This window comes from Zea mays, chromosome 2 (genome assembly GCF_902167145.1).
Source record: "Zea mays cultivar B73 chromosome 2, Zm-B73-REFERENCE-NAM-5.0, whole genome shotgun sequence".
Lineage (NCBI taxonomy): Eukaryota > Viridiplantae > Streptophyta > Magnoliopsida > Poales > Poaceae > Zea > Zea mays.
In genome coordinates, this window is record NC_050097.1 from 185,603,779 (window position 1) to 185,621,580 (window position 17,802).

General features: G+C 47.4%; 1 protein-coding gene across 3 annotated transcripts; it reads left to right on the forward strand.

The window, feature by feature from the left end:
- The first annotated feature begins 4,669 nt into the window (after positions 1-4,669).
- LOC100274099 (uncharacterized) lies at positions 4,670-8,287 on the forward strand. Of its 3 annotated transcripts, none has more exons than XM_008669359.4 (7): positions 4,670-5,453; positions 5,600-5,692; positions 5,809-5,979; positions 6,150-6,215; positions 6,783-6,848; positions 6,929-6,997; positions 7,357-8,287. In XM_008669359.4, exons 1-7 carry the CDS (start codon positions 4,950-4,952, stop codon positions 7,801-7,803), a joined length of 1,416 nt encoding a protein of 471 aa, XP_008667581.1. In that variant the 5' UTR covers positions 4,670-4,949; the 3' UTR covers positions 7,804-8,287. The 3 variants fall into 3 exon arrangements, with proteins under 3 accessions (XP_008667581.1, NP_001141950.1, XP_035820547.1); NM_001148478.1 differs by having other exon boundaries at positions 4,936-5,453; positions 5,812-5,979; positions 7,357-8,044; XM_035964654.1 differs by having other exon boundaries at positions 5,087-5,215.
- Positions 8,288-17,802: the final 9,515 nt, after the last annotated feature.

Consider the following 17,802-nt stretch of genomic DNA (forward strand, 5'->3'; position numbering starts at 1 on the left):
CTTCCTCAACGGACCAATCAAGGAAGAGGTCTATGTTGAGCAACCTCCCGGCTTTGAAGACAGTAAGTATCCTAACCATGTTTATAGGCTCTCTAAGGCGCTTTACGGGCTCAAGCAAGCCCCAAGAGCATGGTATGAATGCCTTAGAGATTTTCTTATTGCAAATGGCTTCAAAGTCGGCAAGGCCGATCCTACTTTATTCACTAAAACTCTTGACAATGATTTGTTTGTATGCCAAATCTATGTTGATGATATCATATTTGGGTCTACTAACGAATCTACTTGTGAAGAATTTAGTAGGATCATGACACAAAAATTCGAGATGTCTATGATGGGGGAGTTGAAGTATTTTCTAGGATTCCAAGTCAAGCAACTCCAAGAGGGCACCTTCATTAGCCAAACGAAGTACACTCAAGACATTCTAACCAAGTTTGGAATGAAGGATGCCAAGCCCATCAAGACACCCATGGGAACCAATGGGCATCTCGACCTCGACACGAGAGGTAAGTCCGTGGATCAAAAGGTATACCGGTCGATGATTGGTTCGTTGCTTTATTTATGTGCATCTCGACCGGACATTATGCTTTCCGTTTGCATGTGTGCAAGATTCCAATCCGACCCTAAGGAATCACACCTTACGGCCGTAAAACGAATCTTGAGATATTTGGCTTATACTCCTAAGTTTGGGCTTTGGTACCCTCGGGGATCCACATTTGATTTAATTGGTTATTCGGATGCCGATTGGGCAGGGTGCAAAATCAATAGGAAGAGCACATCGGGGACTTGCCAGTTCTTGGGAAGATCCTTGGTGTCTTGGGCTTCAAAGAAGCAAAATTCGGTCGCTCTTTCCACCGCCGAAGCCGAGTACATTGCCGCAGGCCATTGTTGCGCACAATTGCTTTGGATGAGGCAAACCCTGCGGGACTACGGTTACAAATTAACCAAGGTCCCTTTGCTATGTGATAATGAGAGTGCAATCAAGATGGCCGACAATCCCGTCGAGCATAGCCGCACTAAGCACATAGCCATTCGGTATCATTTTCTTAGGGATCACCAACAAAAGGGAGATATCGAGATTTCTTACATTAACACTAAAGATCAATTAGCCGATATCTTTACCAAGCCTCTTGATGAACAATCTTTTACCAGACTTAGGCATGAGCTCAATATTCTTGATTCTAGAAATTTCTTTTGCTAGCTTGCACACATAGCTCATTTGAATACCTTTGATCATATCTCTTTTATATGCTATGACTAATGTGTTTTCAAGTCTATTTCAAACCAAGTCATAGGTATATTGAAAGGGAATTGGAGTCTTCGGCGAAGACAAAGGCTTCCACTCCGTAACTCATCCTTCGCCATCGCTCCAAGGAAAGGACCTTGTCTTTGGGGGAGAGAGTAAAAGCCCAAAGCAAAAGGACCGGACTTCGTCTTTGGTATAATCTTAACTCATTTACTTATGACCAAAGGGGAAGATAGTACTTCGATGGGCTCTAATGATTCCGTTTTTGGCGATTCATGCCAAAGGGGGAGAAAGTATGAGCCCAAAGCAAAAGGACCGCACCACCACCAATTTCAAAAACTTAGTGCTTTCCAAGAGTATTTATCAATTGGTATCCTATTGTGTTCAAAAGGAGGAGAAAATTAGTTTTTCAAAAATGTATATCAAAACCCTCTTGAACACTAAGAGGTGGATCTCCTTTAGGGGGAGTTTTGTTAAGTCAAAGAAAAAGCATTTGAAACAAGGGGAGAAAATTTCAAATCTTGAAAATGCTTTGCAAAATCTTATTCATTCACCTTTGACTATTTGCAAAAGAACTTTGAAAAGGATTTACAAAAGAGTTTGCAAAAACAAAACATGTGGTGCAAGCGTGGTCCAAAATGTTAAATAAGGAAGAAACAATCCATGCATATCTTGTAAGTAGTTTCATTGGCTCAATTCCAAGCAACCTTCACACTTACATTATGCAAACTAGTTCAATTATGCACTTCTATATTTGCTTTGGTTTGTGTTGGCATCAATCACCAAAAAGGGGGAGATTGAAAGGGAATTAGGCTTACACCTAGTTCCTAAATAATTTTGGTGGTTGAATTGCCCAACACAAATCTTTGGACTAACTAGTTTGCTCTAGTGTATAAGTTATACAGGTGTCAAAGGTTCACACTTAGCCAATAAAAAGATCAAATTTTGGATTCAACAAAGGAGCAAAGGGCCAACCGAAGGCACCTCTGTTTTGGCGCACCGGACTGTCCGGTGTGCCACCGGACATGTCCGGTGCACCAGAGGACTCCAACACAAACTCGCCACCTTCGGGAATTTCCAGAGGCACTCGCGCTATAATTCACCGGACTGTCCGGTGTACACCGGACAGTGTCCGGTGCGCCATGGAGAAGCGGCCTCAGGAACTCGCCAGCTTCGGGAAACTCCAACGGCTAGTCCGCTAAAATTCACCGGACTGTCCGGTGTGCACCGGACTGTCCGGTGCGACTCCAGTGCAACGGCTACCTCCGCGCCAACAGCTCTCTGCGGTGCAATAAATGCGCGCGCAGCGCGCGCAGATGGCAGGCGTGCCCATACTGGCACACCGGACAAGGAACAGTAGATGTCCGGTGTGCACTGGACACCCAGGCGGGCCCACAAGTCAGAAGCTCCAACGGTCAGAATCCAACGGCAGTGATGACATGGCAGGGGGCACCGGACTGTCCGGTGTGCACCGGACTGTCCGGTGCGCCATCGAGCAGACAGCCTCCCAACGGCCACTTTTGGTGGTTGGGGCTATAAATACCCCAACCACCCCACCATTCATTGCATCCAAGTTTTCCACTTCCCAACTACTACAAGAGCTCTAGCATTCAATTCAAGACACACCAAAGAGATCAAATCCTCTCCAAACTCCACACAACGCCATAGTGATTAGAGAGAGTGATTTGCTTGTGTTCTTTCGAGCTCTTGCGCTTGGATTGCTTTCTTCTTTCTTGATCCTTTCTTTGCAATCAAACTCACTTGTAATTGAGGCAAGAGACACCAATCTTGTGGTGGTCCTTGTGGGAACTTTGTGTTCCAAGTGATTGAGAAAAGAAAGCTCACTCGATCCGTGGATCGTTTGAGAGAGGGAAGGGTTGAAAGAGACCCGGCCTTTGTGGCCTCCTCAACGGGGAGTAGGTTTGCAAGAACCGAACCTCGGTAAAACAAATCTCCGTGTCTCACTTGCTTATTCGCTTGGGATTTGTTTTGCGCTCTCTCTCGCGGACTCGTTTCTTTATTACTAACGCTAACCCCGGCTTGTAGTTGTGTTTATATTTGCAAATTTCAGTTTCGCCCTATTCACCCCCCCTCTGGGCGACTTTCAAGGGTCATCTTTTTCTCCTCGTATGACCTAGATCTCGTCCCCTGGTGGAGAGACCTTAGGGTGCTCTAGGTCAGTAGGTCACCCAGGGCGTGACGTATAGTCGCTTAAAAATTAAGAGATCAATTCGAGAAAGAGATCTTGATCGAAGTAGACGAAGTAGATCTTGCCCCTCAGGAGGGTAAAGATCATAGAGTTGTCTTGGGGTCGGCAGGCCACCCCAGGACGGATCTAGACGACGTAGAGTCGGATAGGGGTGTACGTGGATATGTGGAAGGCTACAACTAGAACTACGCTACATGTACTCCTAAGACAGGAAAAGTAAAGAAAGTAATTCGTTCGATTGGAATGTGTTCGTGTGTTCTCAATCAGTCGTACCCCTTTATATTATAGGGGAGGAGGTCTATACCTTTTCCTAAGAGATAGCCAACAACTCCCACGTGATTAGATGGATAACCACGCACGAGATAAGGATAAACACCCGAGTTAATCTACTGTCGGGGCACGCGGAGTGTCCGGGCCCAAGGGTCGAACCGTCCGCTCAATTTGGATCTCAACACCTTGACCCTGAACAAAATAACTTTATCTAAAGGATCGTTCCATCTCATCGCGTTCATCGAAACACACCTTCAGAGTAGTGATAGGACCGTACTATAAAAGAAGCATAAACAAGTAGACAAGTCTAGTTAGGTGTTGTGGTACACACATATGAAAACTAGTGTTAGGTAAACTTAAAAGAGCTCGGAAAAAAATTTAAATAAAACCCAACTCGAAAAGTGATCCATGTAGTCGTCTTAGAAATTTCTGATATTAAAGAAACTTTTTTTTTCAAATGCGAAATGGCAATTTGAATCATTGAAATCCCCGGTCTAGAAAGCACTATAATAAATGAGATAATCATGCATGATCTTTGATTTGAATATATTAAACCGGGGAGCAAAACTGTCCAGCCACAACATCCACATCCTATTAAATCTCAGCCGTCCGATCTTCAGCTAACGGCCGATTACCGCATGAAACGGACACAGCAGTGCCCTCTGGATATTTCGCCGTTCCGGAGTCCAGTCCAGGATAGCGCCGCCGCCGCGAGTCCGCGACCCTCCTGGACGTTATCCTGAGGAGCTTCCCATCGATGGAGATGCCGCACGCTGCCACAGAGCCCCCGCAGGCCATCTTGGAGTACATGGCTGAGTTGGTAGCGTGCCGCGGCGCAGGTCGCAAGGAGATGACGCTGTAGCTTGAGGCTGAGCACCCCATCGGAGGCGAGGAAAGCCGTTGTAGGACGAGCCGTAACCCAGCACAACGTCCTGCAGCTAATCTGCATAGAAGATCCACCCGTCTATTTCCAGTTCCACCACTGTGAACCACATGATACGGTACAAGTTGTACTAATCTGAATCAAAAACTTGACTAGCCACACACTAGTCATAGCTGTCTTCAGTCTACAGTACATTCGATTCCGTTCTGATCCATCCCGTGTAGTAGTAGTAGTAAACAAATATAGCCGCCACCCCCGTTATAAATAGCCGGCCGGCGACGCCAACCCCGGCCTGCTCCTGCTTGTCTTTCCTTTCTCCCTCCCCTTCGAGCCACCAACCCGGGATGCAGCCCACTACGCGGGAAATGCAGGCCATGGCCGCCGCCGGCCAGCAGATCTCCCTCGACGACCTCCGCGCGGCAGCAGGCGGCGTGCACGACGACTTCCTGGACCAGATGCTCGGAGGCCTGCCGCCGTCGGCATGGCCGGAGCTGTCGTCCGCGGCGGGAGGGAAGGCGCCGGATGGCGGCGCGCAGGCGGAGCAGATGCAGCACCAGCCGCAGCACTTGGGTGGGGGTGGGGGCCTGTACGACGACTCCGCCTTGCTGGCGTCGCGGCTCCGGCAGCACCAAATCAGCGGCGGCGGCGGCGGGGAGGCCGTGAAGCAGATGGTGCTGCAGCAGCTGGCCGATCTGAGGCAGGAACACCATGTGTTGCTGCAGGGCATGGGCCGCTCGACCTCGACGGGCGGCAGCAGAGACGGCGGCCTGCTCCTCCCGCTCTCTCTCGGCAGTGGCGGATCGGGCGGCGACGTGCAGGCGCTACTCAAAGCTGTAGCCGACTCCGCCGTACTGATCCATCATCATCGCCTTCTTTGCTCAAATCCACTTGCAGACTTTTTACCCGTCAAGAATCTATAATCTTTTGGAAAAATAAAAGAGAGAGAGAAAGAGAAAAGCTCGCGTTTTTATTCGGTGTCCGTTCGTCGTTCCAGGGAGGAGAAGCCGCAGGCGTCTTCGGCGGTTCCTTCGCCGGATCGCTCCACCACCACCAGCAGCAGCAGCAGCATTTTCAATCACATCCGCAGGTTCGCAAGACTAACAGACCACATGCGGCGTACATGGCTTAATTAATGCTCGTAGTAGCACACATGCGGCCACCTCTATAATAATCTCTAAAGTATCCACGGTTTGATTGTCGCAGCAGCAAACGGCGCCGTTGCCGGGGCAGGGCTTCGGTGGAGGCGCGGGCGCGTCCGGCGGCGTGTCGCAGCCGCAGGCCGGCGCTGCGTGCGGAGGCGCCGCCGCGCCGCCCAGGCAGCGGGTACGGGCTCGGCGCGGCCAGGCCACCGACCCCCACAGCATCGCGGAGCGGGTGAGCTACCCTCGCAAATTGCAGCTCCCGCTTCTGACTGATTGTCTGTTGTTGTTTCCCGGATTTGGATTGTTCTCCGTTCCGACTTCCAGTCCCAACCACTGTGTTATTACTTTGTCCCTTTGTTTGTCGTTCTCATATCCTTCCCTGTCGTCGTCACCGTTTCGCAGCTCCGGAGAGAGAGGATCGCGGAGAGGATGAAGGCGCTTCAGGAGCTGGTGCCCAACGCCAACAAGGTGAGAGATCATACGCCCTTGCTTTGAGAAGAGAGTGGGGGGAGCGGAGATTGCAAAGGCCTAGGGTTTTGCATTGGTTTAGGGAGATGGTCGATGCTGGCAAACAATAAAGGTCCCCCCCAAATCACTCGTAGCGAGTTTGTGCCGAGGAAATCGGGGGATTAAACAATGGAAGACAGCACACGCAGCTTTTTACTCGAGTCCAACCAACGCCATGGCCGGACAGCTGTAGGGGCCCGTCAGCCACCAGATTGAGCTAGTAGCCGCGTGGGCGGAGGCAGGAGCTGTGGTGGTGGGTGGGCGCGCGTGCGGGGGCACATTTACCCGCACGTACGTTGGCCTCAGCACCGTGCGACCGCGCGGGGACGAAGGGCATGGCATGGCTTTTTTCTTCTCCTAGAATTCCTGCCCATGGCGCCGCTTCCGAAGAGGGGGAACAGACCCTAGCTTTAGCGCTTTCTTTTCAGCTTGTCGTAATGTCGTCCACCCTCTATCCTCCTTTTCGTTCTTCGCGCTTGACTTCCTCGCCGACGACTGATCCATCATCTCAATGTCTTGTATCTGCAGACGGACAAGGCGTCGATGCTGGACGAGATCGTCGACTACGTCAAGTTCCTTCAGCTCCAAGTCAAGGCAAGCATGAAATGTTAAATGCAGCTGTTGTTGATGGAGTTGCTGACATGTAATCTGCGTTTACCAACCCACGTACGCAGGTGCTGAGCATGAGCCGGCTAGGTGGTGCCGCTGCCGTCGCGCCGCTGGTGGCCGACATGTCCTCGGAGGTAACTCTCCCTCCCTCCCTCCATCTCTCTCTCTATCTTTCTCCTCCTGCCTAGCCTAGCTTCATCTCTCTCTCTCCCCCCTCCCAGCTTTCCCCGCACTCGAAGGAATCAGCGGGATGTGAACAGACTTTTCAGTGCCACGGCTGATGGCTACTGCCACTGCCACTGCCGCACCGCAGCCCACAGTGCCTCGCGTGCCGCCGCGCGAAATGACGCGGCTGCCCCCCATGCACCACCGCTCGCTGCCTCGCTTGGTAGTTGCTAGTTGGTGGTACATAGTACAGTACACAGTACACGCGTGCCTGATCAACCTCTGGACCTGCTTCCTTTTGTGGACCGTGCGTGTGTGTGTTGTGCAGGGTCGAGGCGGCGTGGCGGTCGCGGCCGGGAGCGATGATGGGCTGGCGGTGACGGAGCAGCAGGTGGCGAAGCTGATGGAGGAGGACATGGGCACCGCCATGCAGTACCTGCAAGGGAAGGGCCTGTGCCTCATGCCGGTCTCCCTCGCCTCCGCCATATCCTCCGCGACGTGCCACATGCGACCTCCGGTGGGAGGACCGGGCCTCGGGGTCGCCGCCGCCGCCGCGCACCACATGGCCGCTATGCGGTTGCCGCCCCACGCCATGAACGGCGGCGCCGGAGCCGGAGCCGACGCCGTGCCGGCCTCACCCAGCATGTCCGTGCTCACGGCGCAGTCGGCCATGGCGCCCAACGGCGCCGGGGGTGGGACTGATGGCGAGGGCTCGCACTCGCAGCAGCAGCAGCGGCATCATCCCAAGGACGCCGCGTCCGTGTCGAAGCCGTGATCCGCTCGTGAACGTGAAGGCAACGGCCGCCGTGACACTAACGGCGCAACCATGACATGACACTCGGAGCTGACAAAGTGGGCTCTTTGGCGGGCCCACCCACGGGCTCTCGGCACTGCAGCTGGCCCTCCGACCTTCCCCCTTTTCGCATTTTATTCCCAGTGTAACCATTGTTTTTTTTTCCTTGTTTAATATTAATCCCATGTATTATCGATTCGCAAATGCAAGGCTGGTTCTCCTCTGCTTGCTTTGCGCCAGCTTTACCCTCTCTTTTCCCGCCATCCGCATCAACCTTTTTCTGTTGCTGCCCTCGCTTTGGCCACGGCCCGCTGCCAGATTTGTCCTTTGCGGTTGGACGGGGAATTTGGTCTCCCAGCTTCGGCTGCTGACCCAATTTTATTATGTTTTTTATATTCTCCCCCGTGTATCTTGCTATATCTTGTGTACTCTCGGCCCCACCGGTGAAGAACAAAATGTGCTGGCTGCTGCTGGTATTCTAGCTCGCTAGGGACTTAAGGGATGCATCGATATATGATGCTTGGAATTTTAGGTTGTCAATTTACTGTTTGTTTAAGCTATCGTTTATATATTTACGGGAATCTCAAAAGTGACTTGACGCGGAACGTTCTCGAAAAGACCTATGGAAGGAGCAAGGAATCAGTAGACAAACAAAGTGGGAGAGGGTTTACTATGATGCTTTGTTGACGATTCAGAGTCACAATAGCAGTAATAAGCCCGTACTCTATCCGTCTAAAAATAAATATTTATTTTATATTCACTCTGTCCCAAAATAAAATTCCATTTACCCATAGGTGTTTTTTCATGTGAATTAGGTTTCCTTCATTTTTAGTACCCTCTAATACTTTGATGTTTCTATTTGGCCTCCCCGATAACTCTTTTTCGTGGCTCCGTTCTTGCATAAAGAGAAATCAACCATCTTTTCCCCATTATTAGTGTTGCTACGTGTAAATAAATTACCCATGCCTTAACATAGTAACACGTAGTCCTACGTATCTACAAGAAAATACTTTGCAAGAGCATGTCATTATGATCTTAACTTGACATTCTCTCTCTTTTTAATAGAGATGACAACACATGGTGAATATATATGTGCCTATATATGAATGTGATGAGTGATTGTCAAGAAAATATCTAGGTGTCGGACTTGGTTTTCATGATTAATGAAAACATAATTATTATGACTAACATGTGTTTTGTATATAGTATATAAGTTACTTAGACCACAATAATAATTCATTATTCGGAAATTAGTGATTTTAAAACCCTGTTGGTGGAATTCATTGCCGTTTTCAAAGGTTTCTTTGGGCATACTATAAATTAGGGTATGAACTAGTACCTTAATCTAGGTGAGTCTAGTGAGTTAGTATAGTGCGCACTTATGCAACTTAGCACAAGTAGTTCAGAGAAAACTCAAGAATCATGTGGAAGCAACCCTATTCACACAACTATTTGAATTAAAAGTGATTGGAGTGTTTCTAGCACCATTGGATTGTTTTGATGGTGTGGTCAGAGGACCACTATATTATATGATATGAGTTTTTAAGCTAGGGTTTAGTAGCTTCATTGTATTGTTCTGATGGTCTAGGGACCCATCAGACTATAAGTTGTAGGGATGTTTTAGCTATGGTTTGCTAAAAACAAAGAAGACCGAGACATCGGATTGATCTAATGGTACCATCAGAGTATAGATGTAGGTTGTTCTGATGCAATGCGGAGAGATTCCAAAGAGAGTGCTTTTGGAACACTAGATTGATCTAGTGCTACACAATAGAATATAAGTTACTACCATCGTACAGTAACAACTAGTTGTGAACTAGCTATTGGAGAGACATTATATTGATCTGGTGCTCACTTCAAATGGGCATTAGAAGAATCTGATGTTCCATTTTTTGTGAGTGGAGGGGCAATAACTAGTTGGTCAGTTGGGAAGTATTTATACCACTCCATCTCATGCAACAAAGCTAGGATTCACACATTAATTTTTGTTGCATTAATTGCTTTTGTCTGATTGTATCCTCAAATCACATATGAATCAAAATCCTCCAAGGCTCATTTTTAGTGGTCTGTAGAAAAAGTCATTATATGTCGTATGTTAAATTTGATGTTTTCTAAGTGGGTATAACCAACCTCATCATAATCAACCTATGGCTACACCAATGATCTATTCCAAATTCCAAAGGAACTAGCCACAGTGAGCTTCAGTAACTTATCAATAACTTAATAGCATATATCAAGTATAATGAAATAAAATATTTATAAAAAAATACTTACATTAAAACAACCACATACGTAGAAGCAATGGGCACATATATCTAGATGCCTCGATTAAAACATGTGGCATGGCTTACCATAGTCATAGTTAGGCATGGGTAGCTCAAGAGAGCCAAGTGCATCCTTGCAATACCTGTCTGAGTATGAATCTTACGACGACCCTATTTTGGTCATTTCTACTCCGCTACATGTCATGTATCTATACTAAACCAAAGGGTTCTAAGAAAATGAGTCATTTTGCCTTATACCATAATATAAGCATTTTAAACTATTGTAGACATATTACAAATAACTAACTAATTGCAAACTCTAAATATTAGAAATAAAAAAAATCTACAATGAACAAACAAATTTAACCTACATTAAATCTAAACATAATAACCAACATTATAACACAATCATAAAACACGTGCACAAACACATACACATACAAATCAAGGACCGAAACTAAGCACCTATTTGTAATAAACATAATCAATCTATGTAAACAACTTGGCTTATACACCAAAATCAAAATTGATTTCCCCATATATACCTAGAAAACTATGTTATAAAATATACCTAACATAGACTAAATCAGTGTGTATAAATTGAAGAGGTGAGAAAGGATACCTTGTTCGAAAAAAATCCACAGATCAAACTAATCCAAGCTTCTAAGGTTGATTCAGCATATTGGAGAAGCTTGGAAGGTTTGAGAGAGGGAGAGATGTGAAATAAATGAGGCCCTCCTAATCCATGAACTGGCTGAGGCTGTTTAAACTGGAGTTTAGTTTTAGGGATCTTAACACTGACCTTAGTGTCACTCGATGTCACGTCATAAATACAATGGCGTCCATACTATTTATATTTATAATATAATACTTGGCCGCCATGATTTATAGTGTTGATGCTATAGTCACAATGTCAAACCCTGGAGTCTAAACATGATAATAATTTCACTAAAAATGTGAACATGAATTTTTTTTTAAAAAAACACAATACAAATGAAATCTGCATGTTTTAAAGATGTTTGCAGTAGTTTACCCATATGGTCACCGAAAACGTTGTTTTACATTGTTTTGTAGCGTAAACTGTACTGTTCGTAGAGTGAAGTTTGAATATGAGGATGCGAATGAGTAAACTATTGGAGATAGCCTAACCAATCAGAACATGAACGGTCGATGCATGATTGTTGACGAGATTGCACGCTTATCTCGTTGACGTCCTTCCGGCAAATAATATCCTGCAGGTTGACTCCAGAGCCAGCGTGTGGTAGTAGGTAGGTAGGACTCGCTTTCTACGTTGAATTTCACACAACACACGTCACACAATCAGCGCGCACCAAAGGGGTACCCGACTGACGGTCTGAGACGCGTGGTCGATGGACAGCGGCAAAGTCAATTGGATGCATTACGTACGAGTGCACGTACGTCCATTTCGGTGTCAAATCATCGAGATAGGAGTACAAAAGAAGACAAACACATACTACTCCTAGATCCGCACAAAAACAACGTAGAACTTCGGTTCAAGGACCACTTCAGCATTAGGACCCAATTGATGCGGCTCCTCCACACATGCCCCAAGCATGGCCGGAGTCAGAGGCCTTCACGTAGAGCCCCGGCGAACACCAGATATTTCCGTCGTGGTCGTGGCGTTTTCCTCTCCCCGGCCCCGCTGACCAATCCACTGGAACCAACCACCGTGGCCACGGAAGATCACCGGCCAAAGCTGTCGTTGGCGTCAAAGGCTGTAATCATGACAGTATGGAGTGCGGAGAAAGTCGGTCGTAAGGAACCATTCCACCATATTTCTTTTACTATCTGCAATTTTCATTATATTTTACTATATCACCTTAAAAGATACTTCCCCTATATATATAATACGTCTCCAACCATTCATCCTATCTAACTCCCCCTATAAACTATAATCCAGTTATTTAATATTTTTATCAGTTTTTGAAGTTCAGTTTGTACTAGCATAACACATATATATTGTCATCCTATCTAGCTCCCCCTATAAACTATAATTCAGTTATTTAATATTTTTATCAGTTATTTAATATTTTACTTTCTAGAGCCTAAACTCTAGGAAGTTAGCCCTAAACTCTAGGAAGTTAGTGAAACCCTCGGAAATAAAGCTATCTCGTCGTAAGTTTGACTCTCGGAAATTTTTTTGTCGGAAGTTAGCTTAACTTCCTAGAGCCCTCTAGAAAGTTACTTCCTACGACCCAGTTGGCCTCTAGGAAGTTAGTTTGACCAGCATTACAAATGCTGTTTATTTTTATTTTACACCACATTCCACAACATAACAAATATATCAATAGCTATAGCACAACATATTTTCACATAAAACATCTCACACACAATCGCATAATAATATTTAAATTCACGGTCTCATTAATTACATCACAGATACACACAGGCGCGGGAGAAGGAGTTGGTCAGTCGCAGGTGCATGCCAAAGTCTTTTATGAGAAATGATGATGGCGATGTTCGGGCCCACGTAGATGTGTGCGATGGCTTTCGGGATTTCATCAGCCATTTCTGCACTGTATTTTAAAATTTTATTATTGTGGCCCTTTCTTCGTAATTCATGATTGGATTTTTGGAAGAAATAATTTCAACCTTGAACTCTAGATCAACGTCATGCCTTATGACTAGGGATGGTAATGGGTATATATCCGTCGGGTACTACCATTCCATACATATACACATTAAAAAATCTACCCATCGTGTTACCTATATATGCTCGCGGGTATAAAATCTTACTCATACTTGTACCCGCGTGGGTAATTTTACACGTCGGGTAACCCATACCCGCTTAGAAAATCTTAAATTTCAATATACCAATCACTCAAAATATTCAATAAACATACAAAAATAAGTTCAACTTTACATATAACAAATCATATGATTACATAACTTGGTATCTAGACAAATTGATAGCTAGAGAAGAGTTTTATTTTAGCTAAAATGGGCTCTATTAGATGGTTATAGTGGTATTGTTGCGGGTATATTTTACCCATGGTGTCGGTACCCTAAATCAGGGGTACCCTCTTCTACAGCATGAAGGCGCCGCACCCACGCGACGTCTCCAGGCCACGCGGAGGACGGTGCCTGACCCCACCGCATGGGCAGGCCAAAGGGCGCCACGTGGCAAGGAAAGACGACACATCCCTGTATGTATCGTGGGGTCTGGACCTCCACAGAAGGACACCGGACCCCTGTACGTATAAGTACGGAGCCTCCGAGTAAGGTTCGAACCTCTGCAAGGTCCCGGAACGAGGAGGACCCTGGCGTAAGTAGGGGTCCGGTGCTGACACGTATCCAGGCCTTGCCCTTCACTTCTCGCTCAGACGGAGACCCGCTGCTTGTGGCCCATGACATAAGCCATTGGGCCGGGTTTGGCGTAAAGCCGTGCAGCCCCTGCATTATTGAGGAGAGGACGTGTCGCGTGCCACTGCGCTGACGGGCGACGTGCCCTCTCAGCATTTAATGCGTCCCGTCCCATCCGCTGGCAGGCAGCGTCAAGGTCATCCAGCAGGCGGCGCGTCTGCTGGGTCTGCTGGCGAACAGTGCGCCCGTGCCAGGCAGCGCACTGTGTTATCCCTTCTACAAGAAGCTTCCCCTGCACGCTAAAGATACACAGATCTCGGACGACAGGACACAAGGGGATTGCCCCGGCAGCAAATATTTATAGTCCCAAGTGTTATATTCTCTATGTCCTTGGGCCCACATGTCGGGGCTCAGTGCCTTTGTGCATGCACCCCTTCAGCTATAAAAGGGGAGACATGCGACGTTACAAGACAGATCCAAGCTCAGACTCACAATACATTACACAGTGGAGTAGGGTGTTACGCCCCGGTGGCCCGAACCACTCTAAACCCTCGTGTGCTCTCGTGTGTTCAACCACCAACCTCGTAACAAGCAAGATGCTTAGGCCCCTCCTCATTTTAGGAATTACGGCGGGTGCAATCCACCACCCGGCCGGAGAGATTTACCCTCCGACACTTGGCGCGCCAGGTAGGGGCTAGGCTTGAAGTTTTTGCTTGTTCCCTCGCTCAGCATGATGGTGCGAATCGTCGAGCACCGCGCCGAAACTTCAGAAGATTTGGCGATGGAGTAACAAGTCGTGTCCTCTGCGCCGCGAGTACCCGACCGCCCTGAGTCTGGGGCTGTTGTTGTACACGCCGTGCAATAGCACACGCCTGCGCAAGTGTCCCGAACTCCGTCAAGGGCAACACCTACGACATTATCTGCCGCCAGAGAGTTGCTACGCCACCCCCTAGCTCCACGGCTTCACCAGGGGCCATGAAGCAGTGGCATGACGACGTTGACCGGCTACTCGGTATGGCACATTCTACCTCGACCAGATCCAGGCTCCGGTCATCCCGGCGCCAACGCGAAGCCACGACGTCTGTGCGCTCGCCTTCCGTAAGGGGTGCACAGACTGATGACCTCCGGGCAGAGCTCAACCACAGATGTACGGGAGAGGACGCCCGGATCTCCCTGGAAAGGGCGCGCGAGCGCCGCTGTAGGATCTAGGACACCGGCTAGAGGGGGGTGAATAGACGGTTTTGACTTAAAATCAAAAATACTAAATAAATTTAATCAATACAACAAGAGGAATAAATTCTCTAGTGACAATAAGTAAACAATGTATGAAAAACAACTACGGTGATTGAATACTTGAAGAACAATAAGCAAATCACTAATTAATTGCAAGGCAATAAGTAATGCGAGAAGGTAGAGACACCGAAATTTATCCCGTGGTATCGGTGATTTGCCGATCACCCCTAATCCACGTTGAGGTGGACTTCGAGCTCTCACTTGCTCCTCTATCAAGAGACGACTTGATCTTTGAGCCAAGTGGACAAGAAATCACTCAATACCTCGGTTCCACTAATGTCACCTTTGCCGCTCCGGTGAGGTAGGCGCGAACCCCTCACAATCAACACCGCGACTTCTCCACAATCTTCTTGGAGAGCTCGACGGAGACAATCACCCGAGCCGTCTAGGAGGCGGCAACCTCCAAGAGTAACAAGCCAATGACGCTTGCTCGGTGTACCACCTAGTGCCTCAAGAATCACCAAATGATGCAAATGCACTAGGAACCCTCAATCTCTCACTAGAATGCAATCTCAAGCAAAGAGTGTGAGAGAGTGAGTTGGAGGATCACAAATGAGCTCAATGTGTGCAAGGAATGGCCAAGAGAGCTCTCTCACACGAGCTACCCTTCTATTTATAGACCCCCATCTAAAACCAACCGTTATGTGCAAAAGGGGGCAGTTCTGCGCACGCGCGGACCGTCCGCGCCCTAGGGCCGGACGGTCCGCCGTACATATAACGGCTATAATGACCGTTTGAAACATGTCAGAGCTGACTCAAAAGGTGGGTCCGGACAGTCCGCCCTTCAAGGCCGGACCGTCCGCGACCTGGCAGATTGAAACACCCGAGCCTCGGATCAAGAGAAGTTAACACACGCGGACCGTCCGGCTATAAACCCCGGACGGTCCGAGACCTGAGACAGTACTGTCCGGACTGGTCCCCCGGACAGTCCGTAGTACAAATCTACAAAAACACACAGTCCCTGTCCAAAAACGAGTTTGACACTTGCGGACCGTCCGCCCCTCACAGCCGGACCGTCCGCCTATAATTCAGGGACTGGCCCGAAGCCACCCTCCTCTGGTCATGACTGCGGACGGTCCGGCCCTAAGGCCCGGACGGTCCGCAGTGCAATAGAACAAAGTGTCCACACAAATGGTCAGACTTCGGACCCCCTCTGGAGGATCGCGGACGGTCCGCCCCCGAGGCCCGGACAGTCCGCGCGTCCATGACTTCGCAATTTTCAAACATGCTTTTGAAAGAACTTTTAACTCACGAAATGTGAAGCGCTGTTAGTCCTCATGCAAATGCAACTACTTGATGCTCTATGAGGCACTAAGTTTTACACAGATCTAAGCCATTGACCCCTCTTAATAGTACGGCTATCTAGCCTACTAATCCGGTCAGGAATCTTCTCTAAACACCTCAAGACCGGCAAAAATGAAACCTATATTATACCTTTCCCTTCATCTGATCCACAACCAATGCGTATGATTCTTCAACATTTCCTGTTCTATGTGGTCCAACCCTGCATTCTTATTTCTCCAAGAATTGTTAGTCCACAAGCAGTTGTCATTAATTACCAAAACATTACCAAAGGGGCCTAGATGATTCACAATCTCCCCCTTTTTGGTAATTGATGACAACACTACATAATATATTAAAGAGAAGATTAGTTTATCCAAATCTCCCTCATACCTAAGGTATAAGATAGATCTTGGGGATGAGTTTCATAGGACTTATCTTGATTTGAAGCTCTGTCCGAGAGATAGATAAATCCCAATAAAAACTCAGTATGTAAGAAAGGCTCCCCCTAAGTGTGTGCAGGATTATTTTAAGCTGAAGATATAACACACATAATATATTGGAATTTGATGGAGACTTTCCTACAATCATGGTTATCGAGGCATACAAGAGATGATTCGTAGAGTGAGCGCAGCAATTATAATCACTCCTCGATTAACCACACATAGAGTAATTTGAACTAAAACATAGTTCATCCCACAAAATATTACAGATAATAGTCCACAGACATACGACATAGAGTTAACAGTTCAAACCAGTTCCAAATGCGTAAGACATAAACTAATGCAAGCGACATAAAAAGGTAAAATGCATATGCATGGTCTTAATGTCCACATAGACCACCAACTCCCCCTGAAGGAGACGCGGCATATGCATGGTCTTAATGTCCACATAGAACCACCAACTCCCCCTGAAGGAGACGCCAGACAACTTCTCATCACTTCTCTCCCCCTTTGGCATCAATTGCCACAAAGGAGAGGCCTCACTGATCACTAGGCGGAGGATGCATGTTGTAGTAGTGAGTGCTGAAGGTGTCAAACAGGGAGGAGAACTGGCCAAAATCCTGCTGGAGCTGCTGCTGCCTCTGACTTATATCATGCATGTTGTCATTTGTAGAAAGATTGTCAAATTGACTGGAGAGAGCACCCATGTTATCTTGAAAACTCTGTTGCATATTATTCAGCCTGGTCATGATGGGATCAGTGACATTAGTGTGAATTTGATCACGAAACTCAGAAAACTCAGAGTTGAGCGCATCCCAGTTACTGTCAAAACGAGACTGCATGTCATCGAGGCGGTGATCCACATGTGTCATCAAGCCCTCAAAGCGAGTATCAATATGAGTCTCAAGCCCCTGCTGCATATTGTGAAAATAAGGATCAAAGTATCCTGGACCAGGCTCCCAATATTGCTGAGGCTGAGGAGGAGGTGGAGGAGGAGGCATCTGTGCGCCCTCAACATTAGGAGCTGCTCCACCCTCATAGCCAGGGTCTTCCTCATCATCTGGGAAGGGAGTGAGTGGCCTGGTGAGAAACCCTATCTCATTCTTAAAAGGTCTGAATGGTGTGTGAACAATCTCGCATGGGCCCTCAAATCTTGTCTTGGATTTGATGAGAGCCATAATGTAAGGAGCATATGCTAAATTTTGATTCTTGTCCATTTTCAAATCATTAAGCTGCCTCATCATGAAAAGAACAATATTCATGACTTCACCATTCATGATATGCTGGATGATGTTCCAGAACTTATCTCGTATTTTACTCTTATCACCACTCTTGGGAAGAATGGTGACTCTGGCAATCTTGTTGATTACAGCAGG

Excerpts from the sequence above, each read along its gene's own strand:
- LOC100274099 (XM_008669359.4), top strand. The coding sequence starts at position 4,950 with ATGCAGCCCACTACGCGGGAAATGCAGGCCATGGCCGCCGCCGGCCAG. Across the intron at positions 5,454-5,599 it reads AAGCTGTAGCCGACTCCGCC|GGAGGAGAAGCCGCAGGCGT; the intron begins GTACTGATCCAT and ends TCGTCGTTCCAG. Across the intron at positions 5,980-6,149 it reads CCCACAGCATCGCGGAGCGG|CTCCGGAGAGAGAGGATCGC; the intron begins GTGAGCTACCCT and ends ACCGTTTCGCAG.